This window comes from Pseudophryne corroboree, chromosome 2, assembly GCF_028390025.1.
Source record: "Pseudophryne corroboree isolate aPseCor3 chromosome 2, aPseCor3.hap2, whole genome shotgun sequence".
NCBI lineage: Eukaryota > Metazoa > Chordata > Amphibia > Anura > Myobatrachidae > Pseudophryne > Pseudophryne corroboree.
In genome coordinates, this window is record NC_086445.1 from 102,893,862 (window position 1) to 102,920,624 (window position 26,763).

At 44.6% G+C, this 26,763-nt stretch overlaps 1 protein-coding gene across 2 annotated transcripts in view; it reads right to left on the reverse strand.

The window, feature by feature from the left end:
* CWF19L2 (CWF19 like cell cycle control factor 2) overlaps nt 1-26,763 on the reverse strand; it is a 370,293-nt gene that overhangs the window by 198,675 nt on the left and 144,855 nt on the right. The window contains exons 9-10 of one of the 2 annotated variants that reach the window (XM_063951572.1): nt 15,725-15,821; nt 10,207-10,305 (exon numbers count right to left, since the gene is read on the reverse strand). In XM_063951572.1, the coding sequence (XP_063807642.1) occupies nt 10,207-10,305; nt 15,725-15,821 (196 nt within the window). The remainder of the gene's footprint in view (nt 1-10,206; nt 10,306-15,724; nt 15,822-26,763) is intronic. The other variant, XM_063951573.1, reaches the window with a different exon arrangement.

A 26,763-nucleotide genomic window follows, 5' to 3' on the forward strand; every position in this document is an offset into this window, starting at 1 on the left:
TTCGTGTCCTTAATATAGCTTTTTATTTTCTTGACACATGGTTGGAGATGGGTATCAAGGTAACATGCAACTGGTTGAAATAATGATCCCCGGGCAGAAATAATAGGTCTGCCCGGGGGAGCATCAATGCATTTATGTACCTTCGGCAAGGTGTATAAGATGGGACATATCGGGAAATCTGTATGCATAAAAGATGAAACAGTCTCACTAATAACACCCATACCCAACGCCATATCCACTGTCGTATCCAATTTCTTTTTAAATATTGGCATAGGGTCATTTTCCAATATTCTGTAGGTGCGTTCATCACCAAGCTGACGTAAGATCTCTTTATTATATGCTACTGTATCCTGAAGTACAACAGCCCCACCCTTATCTGCTGGGCGTATAGTGATAGTGGGATTATCTTTCAGCTGTTTTAAGGCAATCCTCTCTCCTTTGTTGAGATTGGGTCTAGTTCTCACCTTTTTCTTCATACAATCATTTACCGATTGATCCATCATACGTGAAAAGGTTTTAATATTAGTATTATTTGATGGTGGATCATAGGTACTTTTTTGTTTGAACTCAACATCTGGTATGTCACGTTTATTCTCCCCAAATTTTTCTTTTAGTCTTAATTTGCGAGATAAACAATAGTTGTCTATTTTCCATCTCATAGGGCTAAACATAACTGTAGGAATAAAGGATAATCCACGTGACAAAACCTTTTCTTGGTCCAAACTTAATGTTAATGAAGAAATATTGATTATTTTGTCCGAGGGTTCTTCAGAGGTTTTTTTACATTTTTTATAGGACCCCCTCCGCGGGTGGGGCCTCTGGTGTCTACTTGTACTGGATCTAACTGTGAGCGTGTGGCTACTCGAGAAAAAGGCTGTCTTTGATTATTTCTTGAATCAGAATTCTCTCTATCTGAGCTAGAGGCGGTGGAATATTGGTCAAATTGGTATTGGCCCCTTCTGAATCGTGTATCACGCATTCTACGTGAGGGGAAATCATTCCCCACTAGCCAACCATATACCCTATGTTCACGATAGTCCTTTTCAACTTTCTCCAGTTTGTTACGCTTAAAATTAATTAAATCTGTTTTATACTTGTCTATCTGTGAATTCAGTTTGGTAAGCCAATCCTCAGTTTTGTCATTCTGAAGTATGGTTTCAAGTTGCTCTTTATTCAAACCTAATTCACCTCTTACTTTTTTGAGTTCCATGCCCACCTCTTCAATCACCAGCAGTACCAAATCTAGTGAACACTTATTTAGAATCCCACACCATCGGCTGCAAAACACAGGGTTATTGCGGCCGATGGTGGGGACATTCCGAACCCGGAACCCTCGTGGAATCTGTTTCTTCCGAAAATAATCGGATAAAAACTGTCCATGTAACAATAAATCAGTTTCACGTTTGTTGAGATTCAATAGTTTATAATAAACATCAATGGCTTTTTCTCCTGGGATAGCCCCAAAATCAGTTAAATTAAAGAGAAGACGTTCAGCCTCATCATCTGTATAAGACACCTGTCCAAACTCTGCATTGGACAGGAGTTCAGGATTCACTAAATTCTCCATACTGGAAACCTCCTAAGCACAAAATATCCCAAACATAGGACAATTCAAGATATGGATGTAACTATGTCGCCACAGATATAGGGAAAAAACCTCTAATACAAAAATAAATCTATCAAGTGTAGAAAAAAATAAGAATTTACTTACCGATAATTCTATTTCTCGTAGTCCGTAGTGGATGCTGGGGACTCCGTCAGGACCATGGGGAATAGCGGGCTCCGCAGGAGACAGGGCACATCTAAAAAGCTTTTTAGGTCACATGGTGTGTACTGGCTCCTCCCCCTATGACCCTCCTCCAAGCCTCAGTTAGGTACTGTGCCCGGACGAGCGTACACAATAAGGAAGGATCTTGAATCCCGGGTAAGACTCATACCAGCCACACCAATCACACCGTACAACTTGTGATCTGAACCCAGTTAACAGTATGATAACAAAACGAAGTAGCCTCCGAAAAGATGGCTCACAACAATAGTAATAACCCGATTTTTTGTAACAATAACTATGTACAAGCATTGCAGACAATCCGCACTTGGGATGGGCGCCCAGCATCCACTACGGACTACGAGAAATAGAATTATCGGTAAGTAAATTCTTATTTTCTCTAACGTCCTAGTGGATGCTGGGGACTCCGTCAGGACCATGGGGATTATACCAAAGCTCCCAAACGGGCGGGAGAGTGCGGATGACTCTGCAGCACCGAATGAGAGAACTCCAGGTCCTCCTTAGCCAGAGTATCAAAATTTGTAAAATTTTACAAACGTGTTCTCCCCTGACCACGTAGCTGCTCGGCAAAGTTGTAATGCCGAGACTCCTCGGGCAGCCGCCCAGGATGAGCCCACCTTCCTTGTGGAATGGGCATCTACATATTTCGTCTGTGGCAGGCCTGCCACAGAATGTGCAAGCTGAATTGTACTACAAATCCAGCGTGCAATAGACTGCTTAGAAGCATGAGCACCCAGCTTGTTGGGTGTATACAGTATAAACAGCAAGTCAGACTTTCTGACTCCAGCCGTCCTAACTATATATATATATATATATATATATATATATATATATATATATATATATTTTTAGGGCCCTGACCACGTCTAGTAACTTGGAGTCCTCCAAGTCCCTAGTAGCCGCAGGCACCACAAGAGGTTGTTTCAGGTGAAAACGCTGACACCCCTTTATGAAGAAACTGGAGACGAGTCCCAGTTCTGTCCTGTTCAAATGGAAAATTTTAATATGGGCTTTTGTAAGACAAAGCCGCCCATTCTGACAATCGCCTGGCCGAGGCCAGGGCTAACAACATGGTCACTTCCCATGTGAGATATTTGTCAACAGCATGGTCACTTTCCATGTGAGATATTTCAAATCCACAGATTTGAGCGGTTCAAACCAATATGATTTTAAGAAATCCCAACACTATGTTGAGATCTCACGGTGCCCCTAGGGGCACAAAAAAGCTGTATATGCAATACATCCTTTACAATCTGGACTTCAGGAACTGAAGTCAATTCTTTCTGGAAGAAAATCTACAGGGCCGAAATTTAAATGTTAATGAACCCCAATTTGAGGTCCAAAACACTCCTGTTTTCAGGAAGTGTAGAAATCGACCTAGTTGAATTTCCGTCGTGGAGCCTTCCTGGCCTCACCCACGCAACATATTTTCACCACATGTGGTGATGACGTTGTGCGGTCACCTCCTTCCTGGCTTTGACCAGGGTAGGTATGACCTCTTATGGAATGCCTTTTCCCCTCAGGATCCGGCATTCAACCGCCATGCCGTCAAACGCAGCCGCGGTAAGTCTTGGAATAGACATGGTACTTGCTGAATCAAGTCCCTTCTTAGCTCCCCAGGCCCTTAGTCCTCTGTGAGCATTTCTTGAAGTTCCGGGTACCAAGTCCCTCTTGGCCAATCCGGAGCCACTAGTATAGTTCATACTCCTCTATGTCTTATAATTCTCAATACCCTGGTTATGAGAAACAGAGGAGGGAACACATACACAGACTGGTACACCCACGGTGTTACCAGAACATCCACAGCTATCGCCTGAAGGTCTCATGACCTGGCGGAATACCTGTCCCGTTTTTTGTTCGGGCGGGACGCCATCATGTCCACCTTTGGTCTTTGCCAACGGTCCACAATCATGTTGAAAAACTTCCCTATGAAGTTTCCACTCTCCCGGGTGGAGGTCATGCCTGCTGAGGAAGTCTGCTTCCCAGTCGTCCACTCCCGGAAAGAACACTGCTGACAGTGCTATCACATGATTTTCCGCCTAGCGAAAAATCCTTGCAGTTTTCACTGCCCTCCTGCTTCTTGTGCCGCCCTTCTGTTTACGTGGGCGACTGCCGTGATGTTATCCCACTGGATCAATACCGGCTGACCTTGAAGCAGAGGTCTAGCTAAGTTTAGAGCATTATAAATTTGCTCTAAGCTTATTTATGCGGAGAGAATTCTCCAGACTTAATCACACTTCCCTGGAAATTTTTTCCCTGTGTGACTGTTCCCCAGCCTCTCAGGCTGGCCTCCGTGGTCACCGGCATCCAATCCTGAATGCCGAATCTGCGGCCCTCTAGAAGATGAGTACTCTGTAATCACCACAGGAGAGACACCCTTTTCCTTGGATATAGGGTTATCCGCTGATGCATCTGAGGATGCGATCCGGACCATTTGTCCAGCAGATCCCACTGAAGAGTTCTTGTGGGAAATCTGCCGAATGGAATTGCTTCGTAATAAGCCACCATTTTTACCAGGACTCTTGTGCAATGATGCACTGACACTTTTCCTGGTTTTAGGAGGATCCCGATTAGCTCGGATAACTCCCTGGTTTTCTCCACTGGGAGAAACACGTTTTTCTGGACTGTGTCCAGAATCTTCCCTAGGAACAGTAGACGTGTCGTCGGAAAAAGCTGCGATTTTGGAATATTTAGAATCCACTCGTGCTGTCGTAGAACTACTTAAGATAGTGCTACTCCGACCTCCAACTGTTCTCTGGACCTTGCCCTTATCAGGAAAGCGTCCATGTTTCTTTTAAGAAAAATCATCATTCCGGCCATTACCTTGGTAAAGACCCGGGGCGCCGTGGACAATCCAAACGGCAGCGTCTGAACTGATAGTGACAGTTCTGTACCAGGAACCTGAAGTACCCTTGGTGAGAAGGGCAAATTTGGACCTGTAGGTAAACGTCCCTGATATCCAGTGACATCATATCGTCCCCTTCTTCCTGGTTCGCTATCACTGCTCCGAGTGACTCCATCTTGATTTGAACGCTTGTATGTAAGTGTTCAAATATTTCAGATCTCACCGAGCCGGTTGGCTTCAGTACCACAATATAGTGTGGAATACTACCCCCTTCCTTGTTGTAAGAAGGGTACTTTGATTATCACCTGCTGGGAATACAGCCTGTGAATTGTGTGAGGGGGAGACGTCTCGAATTTCCAATGTACACCTGGGATATTACATGTAGGATCCCGGAGTTCCCTTGCGAGTGTTGCTGAAACTCTTGAGATGACCCCCTACCGCACCTGAGTCCGCTTGTACGGCCCCAGCGTTATGCTGCGGACTTGGCAGAAGCCGTGAGGAGCTTCTGTTCCTGGGAATGAGCTGCTTGCTGCAGTCTTCTTCCCTTTCCTCTCCCCCTGGGCAGATATGACTGGCCTTCGCCCGCCTGCCCGTATGGGGACGAAAGGACTGAGACTGAAAAGACTGTGTCCTTTTCTGCCAATATGTGACTCGGGGTAACAAAAGGTGGATTTTTCAGCTGTTGCCATGGCCACCAGGTCCAATGGACCGCCCCTTTATACGGCAATACTTCCATATGCCGTCTGGAATCTGCCTCACCTGACCACTGTCGTGTCTTCGTCTGGCAGATATGTACATCACATTTACTCTTGATGCCAGAATGCAAATATGCCTCTGCGCATCACACATATATAGAAATGCATCCTTAAAATGCTCTATAGACAATAAAATCCTGTCCCTGTCAAGGGTATCAAAATTTTCAGTCAGGAAATCCGACCAAGCCCCCTCAGCGCTGCACATCCAGGCTGAGGCGATTGCTGGTCGTAGTATAACACCAGTATGTGTGTATATACTGTTATGATATTTTCCAGCTTCCTATCAGCTGGCTCCTTGAGGGCGGCCGTATCTGGAAACGGTAACGCCATGTTTTTTATAAGCGTGTGAGCGCCTTGTCCACCCTAAGGTGTGTTTTCCAACTCGCCCTTACTACTGGCGGGAAAAAGGGTATACCGCCCATAACTTTCTGTCGGAGGAACCCCACGTATCATCACACACTTCATTTAATTTATCTGATTCAGGCAAAACTACAAGTAGTTTATTCCCACCCTACAAAATACCCTTATTTGTGGTACTTGTGGTATCAGAAATACGTAACACCTCCTTCATTGCCCTTAACATGTAACTTGTGGCCCTAAAGGAAAAATACGTTTGTTTCTTCACCGTCGACACTGGGGTCAGTGTCCGTGTCAGTGTCTGTCGACCGACTGAGGTAATTGGGCGTTTTTACAAGCCCCTGACGGTGTCTGAGACGCCTGGACCGATACTAATTTGTCCGCCGGCTGTCTCATGTCGTCAACCGGCTTGCAGCGTGTTGACATTATCACGTAATTCCATAAGTAAGCCATCCATTCTGGTGTCGACTCCCTAGAGAGTGACATCACCATTACAGGCAATTTTCTCCGTCTCCTCACCAACATTTTCCTCCTACATGTCGACACACACGTACCGACCTACAGCACACACATACAGGGAATGCTCTGATAGAGGACAGGACCCACTAGCCCTTTGGGGAGACAGAGGGAGAGTTTGCCAGCACACACCAAAAGCGCCATAATGTATATAACAACCCTAGAAGGTGTTGTTTCTATATATGGGCTCTTAATATATAATTATATCGCCAATTTATGCCCCCCTTCTCTTTAACCCTGTTTCTGTAGTGCAGGGGAGAGTGGGAGCCTTCCTCACCAGCGGAGCTGGTCAGGAAAATGGCGCTGAGTGCTGAGGAGAATAAGCTCCGCCCCTTTCACGGCGGGCTTTTCTCCCGGTTATTAGGAAAACTGGCCTGGGTTAAATACATACATATAGCCTTAATGGCTATATGTGATGTATTTATTTGCCAAATAGGTATTTATATTGCTGCCCAGGGCGCCCCCAGCAGCGCCCTGCACCCTCCGTGACCGTGTCAGTGAGCCGTGTAGCAACAATGGCGCACAGCTGCAGTGCTGTGCGCTACCTCTCTGAAGACTGTGAAGTCTTCTGCCGCCTGTTTCCGGACCTCCGTTCCGCCGTCTTTCTTCAGCGTCTGTAAGGGGGATCGGCGGCGCGGCTCCGGGACGAACCCCAGGCTGACCTGTGTTCCGACTCCCTCTGGAGCTCAGTGTCCAGTAGCCTAAAACTTCAATCCTCCTGCACGCAGGTGAGTTGCAAGTCTCTCCCCTAAGTCCCTCGTTGCAGTGATCCTGTCGCCAGCAGGAATCACTGATTAGAAACCTAAAAAAAAACTTTACTAAACAGCTCCTTAAGAGAGCCATCCAGTTTGCACCCTTCTCGGACGGGCACAAAAACCTAACTGAGGCTTGGAGGAGGGTCATAGGGGGAGGAGCCAGTACACACCATGTGACCTAAAAAGCTTTTTAGATGTGCCCTGTCTCCTGCGGAGCCCGCTATTCCCCATGGTCCTGACGGAGTCCCCAGCATCCACTAGGACGTTAGAGAAATAAAAATAAAAGTATAAGAAAAAATATGAAAATATAAATAATAACAAATCAATCCAAGATAGTCACCAATCCTCACGATGAAAAATATTAATAGCCATATAATCATGAAATGGCATCCAAAAAATTATTTAAACAGTCACCAATTCTGGTATACTTCGTAAAATTCAAGCTTTACTTTCTGGGTGCACAACAAAAGATCCATATGTCTTCCTTCAGGATAGTCACATAGTAATCCAAAGCAAACCAGGGTTGTCTGCACTCACAGTGAAATAAAATTTGCTGGGGTGTCACTCAAAGTTCCATTAGAGCCAGGCATTTACCTTATCCATGAACATATATATCTTTGTATAGAGTGCACTCACCAGACTGTTATTAGAGCCAGCAGGATTTTTATTCAGATATCAGGTACAACATCACACACCGACGTTTCGGTCCTATCTGGACCTTCTTCAAGGTTTAACTGCCACCAACATGACTTATCTATATATAGCCATCACCTTAATTATGCTCTAATAGAAATACTCTAATAAAAACAGACATGGAACAAATATGACATAGACAAACACATACAGACACATTATAACAACAGTCCTACCTATTCAGATCCCTTCATATCACCACTTGATCCGTGTGTTATCCATCCCGTATATTCAAGTAATGAGCATTCACATTTTCCCGCTATGCCGCCTGGCCATCTGAACCGCACGCCGGCGGGAGCGGAAGCGACCACATCTCTCCTGGAACGCAACCACGTGATCACAACATGTGGTACCCACATGTGTCCAATCACTGCGGCGCTCTACGTCATATGTATTACGTGCGTCATCACGCGCAATGCCCATACTCTCGTGGGGCTTCCGCGTCATCACACATTCATCAGTGTATTGCAGGGTACGCTGCCTAGCAACATAGTTGCCTAGGAAACCCTCGTTATGTATACATGTCCGTCAAGCTTAATACATGTGGTGGAAGCATTAAATTTGTGTGGGGTAATACCTATGTGTCCCAACATTACGGATCATGGAAATGAGGGAATCTGATGGCATTTAGATAAAAATAGCTAGAAAGTAAAGATCATCGTGTATCATATAGAAACTATCAAATTAGCAATACATAACATAAATATAGTGCAGAAGTGTGGGCTTTAACAATATCATGGATCCTGTACAAAACAAGACTAATACAGACCGGAACACATTCAGGATAAACAAAAAATTCAGAAAAATTAAAAAAAAAAATTTCTAAAAAACTCAAAAAAAATTTTTTAAAATAATTATGACGGGACTAGAGAATCTACTGACATGCTCGTCCTTTCTTATTATAGAAAAATATTGAAATGTACTGATTCATTCAGACCCTTCGGGTAAACAGTCTCTAATTTATGTATCCAATATGCCTCACGGCGTAGAAGGATCTTGGCACGATCACCACCCCTCGGTAATGGTGGAACTCTGTCTATGACCATGTAGCGCAATGCTGTTAACTGGTGTTGATGTTGTACAAAATGACGTGCGACTGGTTTGTCCGATCCACCAGTTTTCAATGCCAATCTGATATTAGATCGGTGGTTTGAGATCCGTTCACGGAATGATCTTATTGTTTTGCCCACATATACTAGTGAGCATGGACATATCAAGATATATACCACATAATCAGAGGTGCACGTTAGACGGTGTTGTATGGGTATCCGTCGGCCATCATGTGGATGCGGGAAACTGGTACCAGTCATCATACTTCTGCATGTGGTGCAATTAGGGCACTTATAGCAACCCAGTTTCTTAGGGGGTAGCCAATTATCTACTTCTTTGCCAACTGATTGATCAGGGCGCATAAGCATGTTTCGCAGATTTGGTCCCCGTCTATATGCAATCAATGGTTGTTTTGGAAGAACATTTTTGAGTACACCATCCGTAGCCACTATATCCCAATTTCTCTTGATAGCTTTGCTACGCGATCCGCTACCAGTGTCATATGTGGTTAGAAACACAAATGGTTTTTCTGCACTCTCTGCTGAGCTCTTCCTGTTTTTACCTGTTTTAATGTGTCTGTATGTGTTTGTCTATGTCATATTTGTTCCATGTCTGTTTTTATTAGAGTATTTCTATTAGAGCATAATTAAGGTGATGGCTATATATAGATAAGTCATGTTGGTGGCAGTTAAACCTTGAAGAAGGTCCAGATAGGACCGAAACGTCGGTGTGTGATGTTGTACCTGATATCTGAATAAAAATCCTGCTGGCTCTAATAACAGTCTGGTGAGTGCACTCTATACAAAGATATATATATATATATATATATATATATATATATACATATATATATATTATATTATGCACATCTGCAGAACGGATCTCCTCGTCAAAAACTGGGGGACACAGTGGGACGGCGTGGTCGCATGTGATCTGACCATACCAGTTAGGTGGTTAATGCTCAGCGACTGATTTCTGCTACTGGCAAATCCTTTCCTAATACTGATGGAACATTATGCAAATGAGTGGGTGGGGCCATATCCAACCAGCAATCTAGTAGTAAAACAGAGCTAATCACATGTCAGAGTATGAGAAACATTTATGTATCTTTGTGCAGACAGGTATTTAGTTCAGCTTATTTACAACTCGTGAATAAATCAAGCACAACAAAGGAAATAAACCAATTAATGTGTATAACAGCAACGCATGGAATCCGCATTAAACAGTAAGAGATCACCTGTTTGTTATTTATTTGTGGGCTGAATCCATAATCCATGTGAATGCACCTGACAAAGTTGCCACAATATATGCCCTCATATTGGTCATGTGACATTGCAGATGCTTAGTAAAAAAAGGGGCTGCGCTCTTACAAAACTGTTTCTGCTAGCAGGATAGCTATGGCCACTGTCTACAGACAAATGTGCTTTAAGAGCCTTAGTCATGATTTACCTCTGGTTTAACCCTGCTGTGTTTCTCAGGAGCTTGCGGCTGATTTTGTCGCTGCTGACGGGCTTCTTCTAATTGAGCTCGAAGTTTTGAGGCCAATTCCTGAACGAAAACATATATAGTGCACAAAAATGATGTTAAAGGAAAAAACAAGTTTTCCAGTTAGCTGAACAATATTGCAGAAAATAAAATAAATGTATACTGCTATAACAAAAACAAAACATCTTCAAATCTAACATAGATTTACGTTTTTGTACCAGATGATGCTCTGGATCATAAATTTACATGAGATGTTATCAACCCCACAGGAAAAAAAATTCCAATTCTAACTGCAAATCTAACTGCTTCCTTTGTTGTGATGGCTTTCCTAGGCGGTGACTGGGAGGTATCTAGAAATGTACACAAAAATGGTCAGTTCATATAGGCGTGTTATGGGATTATTGTGGACGTGCCGAAGAAAGCAGGCAGTGTACACAGGTGCATAGGAAAAAGTAGCACAATGAAAGAGAAAGTAACGGGAAAAAGTAGCACAATGAAAGAGAAAGTAGCAGGAAAAAGTAGTACAATGAAAGAGAAAGTAACAGGAAAAAGTAGTACAATGAAAGAGGAAGTAACAGGAAAAAGTAGTACAATGAAAGAGGAAGTAACAGGAAAAAGTAGTACAATGAAAGAGGAAGTAACCGGAAAAAGTAGCACAATGAAAGAGGAAGTAACAGGAAAAAGTAGCACAATGAAAGAGGAAGTAACGGGAAAAAGTCGCACAGTGAAAGACAAAGTAACAAGGAAAAAAGTAGCACAGTGAAAGACAAAGTAACAAGGAAAAAGTAGCATAAAGAGAAAGTAGCAGGAAGTAACAGGAAAAAGTAGCACACTAAAAGAGAAAGTAACAAGGAAAACAAGGAAATGAAAGAGAAAGTAACAAGGAAAAAGTAACAATGAAAAATTAGCACAAATGAAAGAGAAAGTAGCAGGACAAAGAAGCACAATGAAAGAGGAAGTAACAGGAAAGAGTAGCACAGTGAAAGAGAAAGTAGCGGAAAAAAGTAGCAACGCTGAGTGAAAAGTATGAAGGCATCTGTAGGGGAACATTTAGGAGCCCGTTCTAAAGGTATACATGAAGAAAAGTACAGTTCAGAAAATGAGAGCTGACTGGCCGTCATGGGCTACATCATCAATATACATAGAATAGATATCATAAATGTACTGGATAACCAGGCCTGTAACTAATTAAGACATGTACCCTAAATAGAGATTTGTGCAGAGTACCGCGTACTAGCTTTACTTCTAATTTCATCCTTGTGTTTTTGTTTTGCAAAACCACCCTCAAGTGTTTTGGGTTGGAATCGGTTTTAATAAAAATCGAAAAATAAAAAAAGTTCAAAATTACAAAAAATTGATAAACATTGATAAAAATAGATTAACAATAAAATGCAAAGATCCATACCATCCGTATATAAAATGACTGGACCTCTATGAGAATGGCTATACATGCTGCTCCCACATACAAACATTTGGAAAGCAACAGATGTAAAACTTTATAATGAATTAACACTAGACACTTATCTCTTTTAAATCACCAAAGTTAACCGCCTTTAACACACACATATAAAACAATAACAGGCAGATGATGGATCTTATTGGAATTGCTAAATACAATGTAGAAATGTTTTTAAAAATAGGCTCATAAAAGAAGACAGCTAATTGATGCATTTTTGTCAATCTGAGCTATTCAACCACATGAACATAAAAATTAGCATATCTTCAAATCTTATGTAATAAAAGCAATTATTAATATTAGTGTATGCAGTGGGTAACCAATCTTTATTTCATTAATAATAACACAAAACAGATATACTCAGATATACCAAGTCTGCTATATAATTAAACAATTAATTTTGTCGTTGTGTGGGATTATAATATCCCATATGATTACATTATATTGCACCCTAGAGAGATTGTATTACTGCTGTAAACAACAACATTAATAAAAAGGTAGATACACCAATCAAATAGTTGCCCATTGCACCAGCTCCCTCCTCCCAGCAGCTGCAGTATGTCTGGCGTCAGTGGATATTTATCAATGGCGACATCTACAGGACCTGGCAGTTGATTTATAGCCAAATATTTGATGACATCTGATAGGACGCAGCTCAAATAAGTAAAAGATAAACTTTGGAAAACCATCTTCCTTCAAGTATTATTAAATAAACACTAGTTGGTGGTGTATTACTTTATTATTATTATTATTATTATTATTATTATTATTATCCTTTATTTATATGGCGCCACAAGGGTTCCGCAGTGCCCAATTACAGAGTACATAAACAAATAATCAAACAGGAAAACAGCAACTTACAGTTGACGACAATATAGGACAAGTACAGGGTAAATAAACATAGCTACATCAGCAGATGACACTGGAATAAGTATCAGGTGGCAGAAGACTGCTGGATTTGGTGCAGTTGAAGATTATTAAAGTAAGAAAAGGGCAAGCACATGAGGGAAGAGGGCCCTGCTCGTGAGAGCTTACATTCTAAAGTTCTAAAATTACCATTGATAACACAAATAAACGTGACAAGATTTTCACCAACACTTGCTTGCTGTAGGCTGTTCATTTTGAGAAAGCAGCTACATACTGAAACGCGTCAAGGCTGTGGGGTGAGATTGATGCTACATCAACACAAGGAAAAGAGGATTTGGAGAGCTGTCTCTGAAATACTTGGGGTGCCCCAGGAAGGAAGTTTGGCTTTTACCAATGTGCATCTGAATTCCTTTTTTCTGGGTGTGGATCATTAGATCGACAGTGTCTAGGTCGACCACTATAGGTCGACAGGGTTTGAAGGTCGACGGGGTTTATAGGTCGACATATCAAAAGGTCGAGATGAGTTTTTCATGGGGTTTTTTGTGTCGTTTTTTCCGTACAGTGACCGGGAAGCCCAATTAGTGCACCGTCCCCCTCGGGCAAGGTTACTATTCCCAATCGTAGTCCGCGTGGATCGTTAAGTGTGAAAAAGGTTTTGTTTGTTTTTTAAATGTGAAAAACTCATGTCGACCTTTTGACCTGTCGATATAGAACATGTCGACCTAGAAACCCTGTCGACCTTGAAAACATGTAGACATAGTGACTGTCGACGTAAACATTGTCAACCTAGGCACTGTCGATCTTCAGACCGGATCCCCTTTTTTCTGGCAGGAGATACACATGTAAAGATTGTACGGATGTGTCTTCATAGACTATGGCTTCGTCACACCAAACAGCCTCTCTTGGTGTGCCAGGTCTTTCTTAAGGCCCCATACATCTAAACCAGGCTTTTTCAACCAGTGTGCCGTGGCACACTAGTGTGCCGCGACCAGTTGCAAGGTGTGCCGCGGAGCCAGAGCAGCTTCCTGTACCTTCAGAGTGAACTGTTGGCTCAGGCTCTTCTTAGAGGATCAGTCATGCTCCGGCTGTGACCTATGCCTTGATGACGCGCCGGTGTGATATCATAGGTCACAGCCGCCGCATCTCACCACCCAGCCAGCCCACCCGCCTGCATACATATCTTCCAGTTCACACCTGTGTCCACAGTTTTCCTTGCCCACCCACATCCACACCTGCCTGACCGCCCGCTGCTCAGTATTCGCAGAACTCCACTATGAACAACCCCCGCCACTGAGGGACAGGGAGGAGACAGCTGACCGGTAGGGGCTAATATTTGTTATGTTATTTCTCCTGTGGGGAACAATAGGATTTATGGGGGGGGGACAATGTGAATAATTCATGTGGGGAGCAATAGGATTTATGTGGAGAGAAATGTGATTGATTTATGTGGGGAGCAATAGGATTTTTGTAAGGAGCAACATGATTTATGTGGGGAGCAATGTGATTTTTTATTACTGTGAGGGCCAATGTGTGTTTTTTGTTGTTGTTTTTCTGTGGGGAACGGATGGTGTGCCTTGGCAATTTTAAAATATTGTTTGGTGTGCCGCGGGTAAAATAAGGTTGAAAATCATTGATCTAAACCCTCTCTCCCCAACCCAATCGAATATGGCAACTGGCGATCTGTCAGGGTATCGGAGAAATTCTTCCTTTTAAAAATCCATCCTCATTCCCGGATCCCCCGGAACGGAACATTGCGACAAAATGTTGCTAATTTACGGGGGGCCTTTACTCAGTAGCAGTGTGGGAGTGCGTACATTTTTATGGATTTATCCCTTATTGTTTATACAATAGTTGGTATCCATTCTGGTATAGAGATGGCAGTCACACTTGTCTGCAGAAGCTATGTAGAGACGCTAAATGGGTGACCCTGGGTACACGCCTAAATATTTCTCTGTCCAGTCTGTTTGGTGGGAACAATAATCTGGTTATATATGGGAGCAACATTTGCTCCCAAACACTGGAAAATAGACCTTGGTCGTTCAGACAAATTGGTTAAATCTGTTGATTTAAAAAATGTATCCAAACAATTGTTTTTGTCCGTTTTCCAGTGTTTGGGAGCAAATGGGCAACTGTCATTTGCTCCCTTACTGTAACATTACCAGATTTTTGTTCCCACCACACAGACTGGACAGATATAAATCTTCAGGTGAGTACCCAGCTTGAGGGAGACCAGCGATTAAGAGCAGGATTGTTCTCTTGGTAGTCTGGGAAAATGAAAATACTGAATCTTTATTTAACAAGGAAGTGTACAACAGCCATTTAAACGCCGCCTATTAAACTGATGTAACATTCTGATGGGGCGATTAAATTGGTTTTTAGGTGGTAATAATTAATGGGCATCCAATGGAGAAATTCAATTGATGCTCCGATCAGGCGCGAGTCCCGCTAGTTTACATTTCTGCTTGCAGTAGAAATGGGTGCATAAACAGCACTTTTGCGCTGCGATCATTAGTTTAGATGGGCTGAGCCGCTAATCACAGCTAAACCCAGTGCTTTCGGACGCAACAATTGCATAATTAATGGATGCCCATAACAGCCGAATCGCTCAGTCCAACGCCCATTAATTACTGCCTCCAAAAAACCATCTAAATCGCCCCTTAGAATCCCACACTTAATACATTGTGTATTGCTTAAAAAAAAACTTTAAATCCTGCCGAAAAAACGGTGGTTTGCAATAACGTCATAACTGGTGATGCTGAGTATCACGTTGGATTCTATACCTACAGTAGAACTGCATCAAATCACCACTATAAGTGGCACATACCTTGGAATCCTTATTTGAGTCCTGAAAATTTATTAAACTACCACATATAGGCATAACCGTAAACTTTAGCTTATATCCTTGTGTATCAAGCTTAAAATCAAATCCAATTTATGCAAATATGGAGTAAAAGGAAAGGTCCATCTCCCACAAACAGACCTTTGTAACATTTGCTTGGGTAGTATAAACATTTTCTACAAATTCATCCCAGTGAACATGGTGCATCAGAAATACGAGAAATGACCCATCACAGATTATGAAAATACTGGTGGCTTACTTAGTAACTTGTATGCAAAATGGCAGAATACAGGGTTAGGGGAAAAAGAGAGGAGCCTTACCGTGTTACCCATTATTTCTGCTTTGACAATCTTGGCACCAAGCCTATTCATCTCTTCTTCGGAAAGTAATCTGACTGGCGGAGATCCTGAATCGGGTCTGGAAAATACAACTTAAGGGTAAGAACACCAAAAAACACTACATACTGATCATATATGTCCTCATACACTATTTCTGTGTTGCATATCAAATAACTCTGAACAGTCACCTAGTGCGTCCTAGTCACTTTACATTGCGACTAAGGGGTCTATTCAATTACTGTCTAATTTTCAACAAAGTTGGAAAAACTGCATTTTCCGACTTTTTTAGGTCTAATTTGATTCGACCTATTCAATTATAGTGCCGTTTTTCAGACTCTTTCAAAAATCAGACTTGTCGGAAAACACGTGGCTCGGTGGATTAGCCGCGGATCTACGTGTTTTGATAGATTTGCGGGCGTTTCCGACAATGGGCCTAATTCAGACCTGATCGCCAGCAGGCGATTTTTGCACTCCTGCGAACAGATAGTCGCCGCCTACAGGGAGAGTGTATTTTAGCTTTGCAAGTGCGCGAACACATGTGTAGCAGATCTGTACAAACAGATCTTGTACAGTCTCTGCGCAGCCCAGGACTTACTCAGCCGCTGCAATCACTTCAGCCTGTCCGGGACCGGAATTGACGTCAGGAACCCTCCCTGCAAATGCATGGACACGCCTGCGTTTTTCCAAACACTCCCAGAAAACGGTCAGTTGCCTCCCACAAACGCCTTCTTCCCGTCAATCTCCGTGCAAATGGATCCTTCGCACAAACCCATTGCTGAGCGGCGGTCCGCTTTGTACCCGTGCGACGCGCCACATGCGCAGTTTACACCTGTACTGCTGTACGAAAATGCAGCCTAGCGATCAGGTCTGACTTACCCCCAATGTCAATCTGACTTTAAAAAAAGTCGTATTGAACCTGTCGGAATACTGAGAGGATCCGACAAGCATTGAACAGACCCCTAAGACACATTTTCAAGTGAAAATGACACTCAGAAGCTGCACGGAACGTAGCATCTCACACCGCATGGTGTGTTGAGGCTCAGCATATAAGGACACATCTGTAGTTCCAATACACTGATGGATGCTTATGGTCATTAATATTCTTGCAGATTTATGAATAACATGTGGAAAAAACCTCTTCTAAAATGATACCAATACTGCCTATGTCAAGTTGGCTCTCCGGTTATGCTATGCCATGACCGCTGTTACGGAGCACAGAAGCATACCTCCCAACATGACCCTCTCCAGGAGGGACACAATGCTCTGCTTCTGGACTTTTCTCTTAATGTATGATTGCCGGCACATAAATTGAACAGGTTAATGGATAAGAAAGGTGTTTCAGCACAGGTGATGGCAAGCATAAGTTAAGAGGGAAGTCCAGGAGCAGAGCAGTGTGTCCCTCCTGGACAGGGTCATGTTGGGAGGTATGTAGAAGGGTTAGTCTTTACATTCATTAAAGGAATTCACTGTTACTTACAATTGTTGCAGTGTGAAACCCAAGAGGTTGTCAATGACAACAAGTAAACAGTGGAGAGGGGATGTAATTATGTGACCGGCGGTCAGGAGACAGCTGGTCACAATACCGACGCCACGATCCCACCCCCACACAACCCCGACAGTCAGCATGCCGACTAAAAGGGACTATTATCACACATGGGTGTCCACGACACCCATAGAAAGGGAAAAGAACCTGTAACGAGACCCCCTTTATACGGCTAAACTCTACCTCTATGGGCACGATCAGCGCGTAAACAGTCAACTGAATAGCGCCCCCGTGATCTCCTGTCAGTTTAGATGGGAGATCGGGCGCCTGTGATCTGGCAACTGTGCATTAGTAGATATATATGTAGAATACACTATGGGGTATATTCAATTGAAGTCGGATCCATTCTGACATTCATTTGTCGGAATGGATCCGATCTGGGCTATTCAATGCAGTCTCAATTCGACTTTAACAAAAGTTGAATTGAAATGCGGGAGCTTAAACGGGGGAGAGCCGCGAGCAGACGGGGGAGAGCAGCGCTACAGCAGCAGCTATATAGCCACTCCCCCGTCTGCTCGTGGCACTCCCCCTTCTCCCCCCCCGTCTCTCTGCCTCTCCCCGTCCCTCCTCTCCCCGTCCCCGCATCACAGCCGCCGCTCACGGCAGCATCCACCCAGCTCCAGCAAGCGAGGTCTTGCTTGCTGGAACCAGGTGGACGCTGCTGTGAGCGGCGGCTGTGACATCCTCCGGTGCTGCTCTCCCCATCTGGCTGCCCCACGGCTCTCACCGTCTCTGCTCCCGCAAATTACTTCAACTTTTTTTTAAAGTCGAATTGAGATGGTCGAAAAGGGGGCCAAAACGCCCCGTTTTCGACACAAGCACTCGGATTGGCAGCTATTCCGCCGATCCACGTGCTTTTGGGGTTAGATTGAATAGGTCGGAACCGCTTCCGACCTAAAAAAGTCGAAAACTGACGTCTTTTCGACAGACGGCAGCTTTCGACTGCAACTGAATACACCGCTATATATTGCTTAGTGCGGTGACAAGGAATGTTAATTTGCAGGGGAATATCACACTTTTCCATAAATATTCCCCACAGTGATAACCAAAGAGCCAATATCCATCCTGAATTTATTATGCTAGAAAAGAATTCAGGTTGATCCAGTTTACACCATCCCAAGTGATATGTCTGCTGCTGTACATACAGTACTTCATGCTATACCCAGCATATAACAATGAGCACAGGAAAGTCAGCAACGTTACTCTATGTAGAAATATAAAATTCTATAAATATATCCTTTAAAACAGGCACGGAACGAGCTCTGTGGTTTAAATTGGGTCACAATGAACTTCCAGCTGTCAACTTCCATAGATTTTCTATGATGGTTTAACGCAAACTAGAATAGTTCTCTATAACAATTCAGTTCCCTTCAGTTTCACGGATCCCCACACACGACTGTTTTGTCATGAGACAATCCCCATGGCTGTTACTGGGAAAGATGTGCTCTGTTTGTTATAGCAGACTATGAAGTAGAACTGCATAAGCTTCGTTTGTCTTCAACAAGCTTCTGAATAGACAAGGGTTTGAATCATTGAAAAGGTGATGCTTTCTCCATCCGTAGCTACTGAAGCCTCATCTGGAGAAAGTTAGGAACAGAACATGATTCTTATATCCAACTTTAAAAAATGTATCATTCCTCTATGGCCCTTTTTACAAAAAGGAAGACCACAATCGTGAGCAGAGCTTTTTTCTGAATACAACAGCTCAAAATATTTATCAGGTCCATATAAGTTGGGGTCCATATAAGTCAGATACATACAGTATAACCAGGGCGACTCCTAGTGAAATACAACTGAGATCTCTTTCTTTGTCTTACGTCCTAGAGGATACTGGGGTCCATATTGGTACCATGGGGTATAGACGGGTCCACTAGGAGCCACGGGCCCTTTAAGAATTTGAAAGTTTGGGCTGGCTTATCCCTCTATGCCCCTCCTACCAGACTCAGTTTAGAAAATGTGCCCGGAGGAGCCGGTCATGCTTGGGAAGCTCCTGAAGAGTTTTCTGCATTTATTTTCTATTTTTTATTTTCAGGCAGGTCTGGTTGGCACCAGCCTGCCTGCTTTGTGGGACTTGGGGGGGGTGGCAGGAGGGCGGGGGGGGGGGGGTGTTAATGGTCCCATTCCCCACTGACAGGACACTGAGCTCCTGAAGGTCTTATTTGCAAGCCCCACTACGGCGAGCGTACAGACCAGCAGCACGCCACCTCCCCTAACAGGGACAGAAGTCAGAAGAGTGGTGAGTAGGTGGCCGGCGTCCCGGTTAGTGGGTCGCCGGCTCGAATGGCAGCACAAGGGTAGGAGCGCAGCGCTGACATGCAGGCTGTACTCCAGGCTTCAGAGACACTGTGTGACCGCTGTCAGGGGTGAGCTGAAGCCACTAATGATACCCACACTAGCAGCGCACTACAGGGGTTCTGTAGAACAGAATATTTACCTCAGCCAGTATAAAACACCCGGGAAGACAGTGTGTCATTAAGGGGGTGGGGCTTCACTATGCGCAGATGCAGCAGCTCACCAGCGCCATTTTCCCTATGCAGCTATACACAGCCAGATTGGCAGGGAAGCGCAGCTCCTCCACGAGGACTCCAGAACACCTTAACGGTACCAGGGGGTCATAGCAGGGGGGGGCGGGAGCAATATTTGGTGTACTAAGCCCTATTAAGGATACTTAGGTTGCGACCCAGCTAAACTTGTTCTTTAGCTACAGGGGCGCTGTGTGGCTGGCTCCATTATACTTACTCTGTCTCCCTGGAAGGGCTCTGTGTGGGTTAACTGTGCTTTTCACCTATATATGTGTGTGTGTGTGTGTGTGTGTGTGTGTGTGTGTGTGTGTGTGTGTGTGTTCTTTCACATTTACTATGTCAAAGGAGTGTGTATCATGCACAGTAGAGTGTTTTTCTCAATCTGAGGGATCACTGCAGTGTACTCAGGATAGTACACATTCTCAGGCTAATGGATCTGAACAAAGTATGGTTAGATTAATTAAAAGGGATGATTTCAAATATTTTGAATAAATTATCCCAAAATGAGGAGAATCAATACTTACGGCAAACTGTTGATGACCTCATGAATAGAGATTCAGTGGTCATTCCAGCATCTCAGACTCCTGCCATTTGTCCACAAAAGCATACTCTGGCCCAAATGATGTAGGCTGATACCGATGATGATGATGTATCAGACCCAGAGGAGGGTGAGGTGGACTCAGGAGGAGGGATGCAGTTTCCTAGACTAAAGGGGGCATGTACTAAGCAGTGATAAAAGTGGAGAAGTGAGCCAGTGGAGAAGTTGCCCATGGCAACCAATCAGCTTTGACGTAACATTTCTAATTTGCATACTATACAATTGTACAGAGCAGCTGATTGGTTGCCATGGTAAATTTCTCCACTTTTATCACTGCTTAGTACATGCACCCCTGAGTCTGGTAGGAAGGAGGAGCCAGCCCACACTATCAAATTCTTAAAGTCCCCATGGCAAATCCTCTACGGATTACGAGAAAATGATTCACCAATAAGTAATTAAAATCCTATTTTTCAAAAGAAATCCACCAAAAGCCATCATGGAGCAAATCTGCACCATAAAACTAGATCTCCATTATGAAAGTCTTCTAGACGAAATGGGTGTGTTATGGAGGGTCAACAGTAACAAGGTCGACAGTGTCTAAGTCAAACCCTATTGGTTGACAGTAACTAGGTCGAAAGGGATGCTAGGTCGAAAGGGATGCTAGGTCGACAGGGTCTGTAGGTCGACATGGTCTAGGTCGACAAGTCAAAATGTCAACATTAGTTTTTTATGGGGGTTTTTGGTGTCGTTTTCTCCGTACAGTGACTGGGAACCCAAATTAGTGCATCGTGGCCCCTCACATGGTGAGCGAGCTTCAGGTAAGGTGCCTCGATGCGCTTGGCACAAGTTACTATTCCCAATCGTAGTCCACGTGGATAGTTAAGTATGAAAAAGTTCAAAAAAGAGAAAAAAAATGTGAAAAACTCATGTAGACCTTTTGACCTGTCGATCTAGAACATGTTGACCTAGTTATTGTCGACCAATAGTAGACACGGTCGACAGGGACCGGAAACCAGACGAAATGTGTCCGTTTTTCTGGTCAATTCGGGCATCGGTTCATAAGAAATTTAAGGTGGTTTACGTTCCACATGCTTTCCACTAATTGGAAGAGATACGAAGAAAGGACTGAGCAGTAAGGAATAATGGCTCCTTTCCGATTATAAACAAAGATGCAAATAAAGAATCTGAGCCACCAATTGGTTGGTTATTTGTGGATGTCTATGACCCAGAGGAGAACTCCTAGGACTCGGCTAATACATAGAGCAGGGGTGGGGAACCTTTTTTCTACCGAGGGCCATTTGGATATTTATAAAATCCTTCGGGGGCCATACAAAAATTCTCAACTTAAAAAATTACCCTGCCCCCCAGCAGGTCTGCCCCATAGAGGTACTGTGTGTGCGCGCCGGAGGCGCACGCGTGCCAAAAATATGGGTGTGGCCAGTTAAAATGGGACGTGATACACATATGCCCCCGATAGTGCAGTGCCAGATCCACAATTGCCCCCACAGTGCCAGGTATACAAATGCCCCTCACAGTGCCAGGTATACAAATGCCCCCACAGTGCCAAGTATACAAATGCCCCTCACAGTGCCAGGTGTACAAATGCCCCCCACAGTGCCAGGTATACAGATGCCCCCACAGTGCCAGGTATACAGATGCCCCCACAGTGCCAGGTATACAGATGCCCCTCACAGTGCCAGGTATACAGATGCCCCCCACAGTGCCAAATATACAAATGCCCCTCACAGTGCCAGGTGTACAAATGCCCCTCACAGTGCCAGGTATACAGATGTCCCCACAGTGCCAGGTATACAGATGCCCCCACAGTGCCAGGTATACAGATGCCCCCACAATGCCAGGTATACAGATGCCCCCCACAGTGCCAAGTATACAAATGCCCCTCACAGTGCCAGGTGTACAAATGCCCCTCACAGTGCCAGGTATACAGATGTCCCCACAGTGCCAGGTATACAGATGCCCCCACAGTGCCAGGTATACAGATGCCCCCACAGTGCCAGGTATACAGATGCCCCCACAGTGCCAGGTATACAGATGCCCCCACAGTGCCAGGTATACAGATGCCCCCACAGTGCCAGGTATACAGATGCCCCCACAGTGCCAGGTATATAGATGCCCCCACAGTGCCAGGTATACAGATGACCCCACAGTGCCAAGTATACAGATGCCCCCACAGTGCCAGGTATACAAATGCCCCCACTGTGCCAGGTATACAGATGACCCCACAGTGCCAGGTATACAGATGACCCCACAGTGCCAGGTATACAGATGCCCCAACAGTGCCAGGTATACAAATGCCCCTCACAGTGCCAGGTATACAAATGCCCCCCACAGTGCCAGGTATACAAATGCCCCCCACAGTGCCAGGTATACAGATGCCCCCACAGTGCCAGGTATACAAATGCCCCCACAGTGCCAGGTATACAGATGCCCCCCACAGTGCCAGGTATACAAATGCCCCCCACAGTGCCAAGTATACAGATGCCCACATAGTGCCCCCCCCCCCCCTTCCGTGCTACTTACCGCTCCTTTCGGCGGGACACGGAGGAGAGCGCGGCTATGTTGGGCGGCGGCGTGTAGTACTTGAAACCAGCCGCCGGTTCGAGAGCCAATCAGAGCTCGCGGACCGGCAGCCGCGGCTCCTGATTGGCTGCCGGTCCGCGATCTCTGATTGGCTCACGAACCGGCGGCTGGTTTCAAGTTCTACACGCCGCGCTCTCCTCCCTGTCCTGACACTGACAGCTGAGGCACGCTGCCGCCGGACTGAGCGGCGGCGTGTCTCACTGGGAGAAGCGGGTGGGCCGGAGCAAACGGCTTCGCGGGCCTTATACGGCCCGCGGGCCGGAGGTTCCCCACCCCGGATAAAGAGAAATAATTTATCATCGACTTTATTAACTTTTTTTTTTTTTTTTAATGGCAGCTTATGCAATTAGATAAATATCTGCACTTATGTCATGTACTAGACATGATATCTGTAATGAAAAATACTACAGTTAGGGTAAATATAATAAATATGTTTTAATGCCATATATTATGTCAAAGTCAGAAAAATATCACACTGCACGTTGCCATATATTCACCTCATGCGCGTGCCTGCTGCACGTGCACATTCTCTCCCGTGCGTGCGGATACTCGCAGCCGCGTGATGGCGCCTCGGCCATGCGCTCGAGCGCGTGGTATGTGCATTTACGGTAGAGTTTGTGTGCGTCTAGCGGGCGACTCAATCGTTAAATAATAAAACCAAATAGTATGTTTTATAGATAATGTTCCCCTTAATAATGACTGTAAGTTTGTTTAATGTAAATGGTCGCTGGACAGAGGAATTCCTCTTTGTATGGTACGAAGGGTCAGACAGGGTTTGAACAGCTGTGTCTGGTACCTAACTAAAGAACATTTTATTAGAAACAGTCCGGTGCTGGTTAGGTAAAGATTAATCGCTCCTGCGTATAGTTATGGCCATTAGTAGATTCTGGACATTTCATATATTTGCGATTCATTACCCATGCGGCGGGAATCTTCAAATTCCCTCCCACCTGAGCAGTTTGATATAGTCACAGCCCACCTGTTCAAACTAACCTATGACCTTTTGTTATGATGCGAGGAGACATTCCTGTGTCCAATGAACAATGAGATTATAGGTCCCTTTGTAGTATACTGTACTCAGTGTATATAAGATCAGCCAGCCTGGGCAGCTCTCTCACTCTCCACAAACGGTTTTCATATTGACTAACTCGGAGCTGGTACCAGGCTGCGCAGCGATTATTCCCAGTGTGTGTAAGTAATTCTCTGCAAACCAACTTATTCTCTGTTTGTATTGGCCATTCCCTCTCTCTCTGTTATAGTATAAGTTTGTGACGCTATTGTATATTTTCTGTCGAGATATTCTGTTAGAATTATATGTTAGCTTGTAGTGTATGACTTGTAACGGTTTCCCCTTTTCAATATAACTAAAAGCTTGTTAGTAAAGGTGTTGGAACCTTAGCACGGTATCGTGTGTTCATTACATTGCAGAGGGTAATAGGAGCGTCTCGATCGCTCAAACAGCTTTAGTGTTAATCAGGTTAAGCAGCGTTATATCGCTACAGTGTTTCAGAACAAAGTTTACAGCATAAGAGTATCCTTTCTGTGTGTTACATTCAAGGTTTACGGATTGTCATCTTGTGAGCGTCTGCGCCGCTCGTGATCTCGAGCGTCCGCTACGCTGGTAGCGTAGCATTACGGTAGTCGCTCGCCTATAGCGTGCTCGACACCAAGCGTAAGCTGTGAGCGAGCGTGCCGCATGTGCGTCTCGATCACGGCAAAGCGTATGCTACGCTAAGTGCGTACTCTTACGGTACCCCATACGCCAATTGCGTATTAAGTCTCTTACCCATATAGTGAAGGTTATTAGGTAATCAAAATCAGCATTATCAATTATAAGTGGAATAGCCTCCCGTCAGAGGTGGTAGAGGCTAAGACTGTAGAGCAATTTAAACATGCGTGGGATAGACATACGAATATACTTACAAAGAAATAAGGTTTGAATAGGATTGAGGTTACCTAAAGGATTAAAAAAAAATAAGATTTTAAACCTACCGGTAAATCTTTTTCTCCTAGTCCGTAGAGGATGCTGGGGACTCCGTAAGGACCATGGGGTATAGACCGGCTCCGCAGGAGACATGGGCACCTAAAAGAACTTTTAGTATGGGTGTGCACTGGCTCCTCCCTCTATGCCCCTCCTCCAGACCTCAGTTAGAGAACTGTGCCCAGAGGAGATGGAAAAAACGAGGAAAGGATTTTGTTAATCTAAGGGCAAGATTCATACCAGCCCACACGAATCATACCATATAACCAGTTACCAGTATGAACAAACAGCAGCATCGGTCCAAGACCGATTCTAACTGTAACAATGTACAATGTTAGCAATAACTATATACAAGTCTTGCAGATTTTCCGCACTGGGACGGGCGCCCAGCATCCTCTACGGACGAGGAGAAAAAGATTTACCGGTAGGTTTAAAATCTTATTTTCTCTTACGTCCTAGAGGATGCTGGGGACTCCGTAAGGACCATGGGGTTTATACCAAAGCTCCCAATCGGGCGGGAGAGTGCGGATAACTCTGCAGCACCGACTGAGCAAATGCTAGGTCCTCATCAGCCAGGGTATCAAACTTGTAGAATTTAGCAAAAGTGTTTGAACCCGACCAAGTCGCCGCTCGGCAAAGCTGTAATGCCGAGACGCCCCGGGCAGCCGCCCAAGAAGAGCCCACCTTCCTAGTGGAATGGGCCTTTACTGAATGCGGTAACGGCAATCCAGCCGTAACATAAGCCTGCTGAATCGTGTTACAGATCCAGCGAGCAATAGTCTGCTTCGAAGCAGGCGCGCCAATCTTGTTGGCAGCATACAGGACAAACAATGCTTCTGTTTTCCTAATTCTAGCCGTCCTGGCTACATAAATCTTTAAGGCCCTAACTACATCCAGGGACATGGAATCCTCCAAGTCACTCGTAGCCACAGGCACCACTATAGGTTGGTTTATATGAAATGAAGACACCACCTTAGGTAAAAATTGAGGCCGAGTCCCCAATTCCGCTCTATCCACATGAAAAATCAAGTAGGGGCTCTTGTGAGACAAGGCCTCCAATTCTGACACACGCCTCGCAGATGCCAAGACTAATAACATGACCACCTTCCAGGTGAGAAATTTCAACTCAACCGTTTTAAGGGGTTCAAACCAGTGTGATTTAAGGAACTGCAACACCACGTTCAGGTCCCATGGTGCCACTGGGGGCACAAAAGGAGGCTGGATGTGCAGCACTCCTTTTACAAAAATCTGGACTTCTGGAAGAGAAGCCAATTCCTTCTGAAAGAATATCGACAGGGCCGAAATCTGTACTTTAGCAGAGCCTAACTTTAGGCCCATATCCACTCCTGTCTGTAGGAAGTGGAGAAAACGACCCAGATGGAAATCTTCCGTAAGAGCATTCTTGGTTTCACACCAAGATACATATTTCCGCCAGATACGGTGATAATGTTTTGCCGTCACTTCCTTCCTAGCCTCAATTAGAGTAGGTATGACCTCCTCCGGAATACCCTTCTCAGCTAGGATCCGGCGTTCAACCGCCATGCCGTCAAACGTAACCGCGGTAAGTCTTGGAACATGCAGGGTCCCTGCTGTAACAGGTCCTCCCTTAGAGGAAGAGGCCAAGGATCTTCTGTGAGCATCTCCTGAAGATCTGAGTACCAGGCCCTTCGAGGCCAGTCTGGAACAATGAGTATTGTCTGTACTCCTTTTCGTCTTATGATCCTCAACACTTTTGTGATGAGAGGAAGAGGAGGAAACACATAGACCGAGTGGAATACCCATGGCGTTACCAGAGCGTCTACTGCTATTGCCTGAGGGTCCCGGGACCTGGCACAA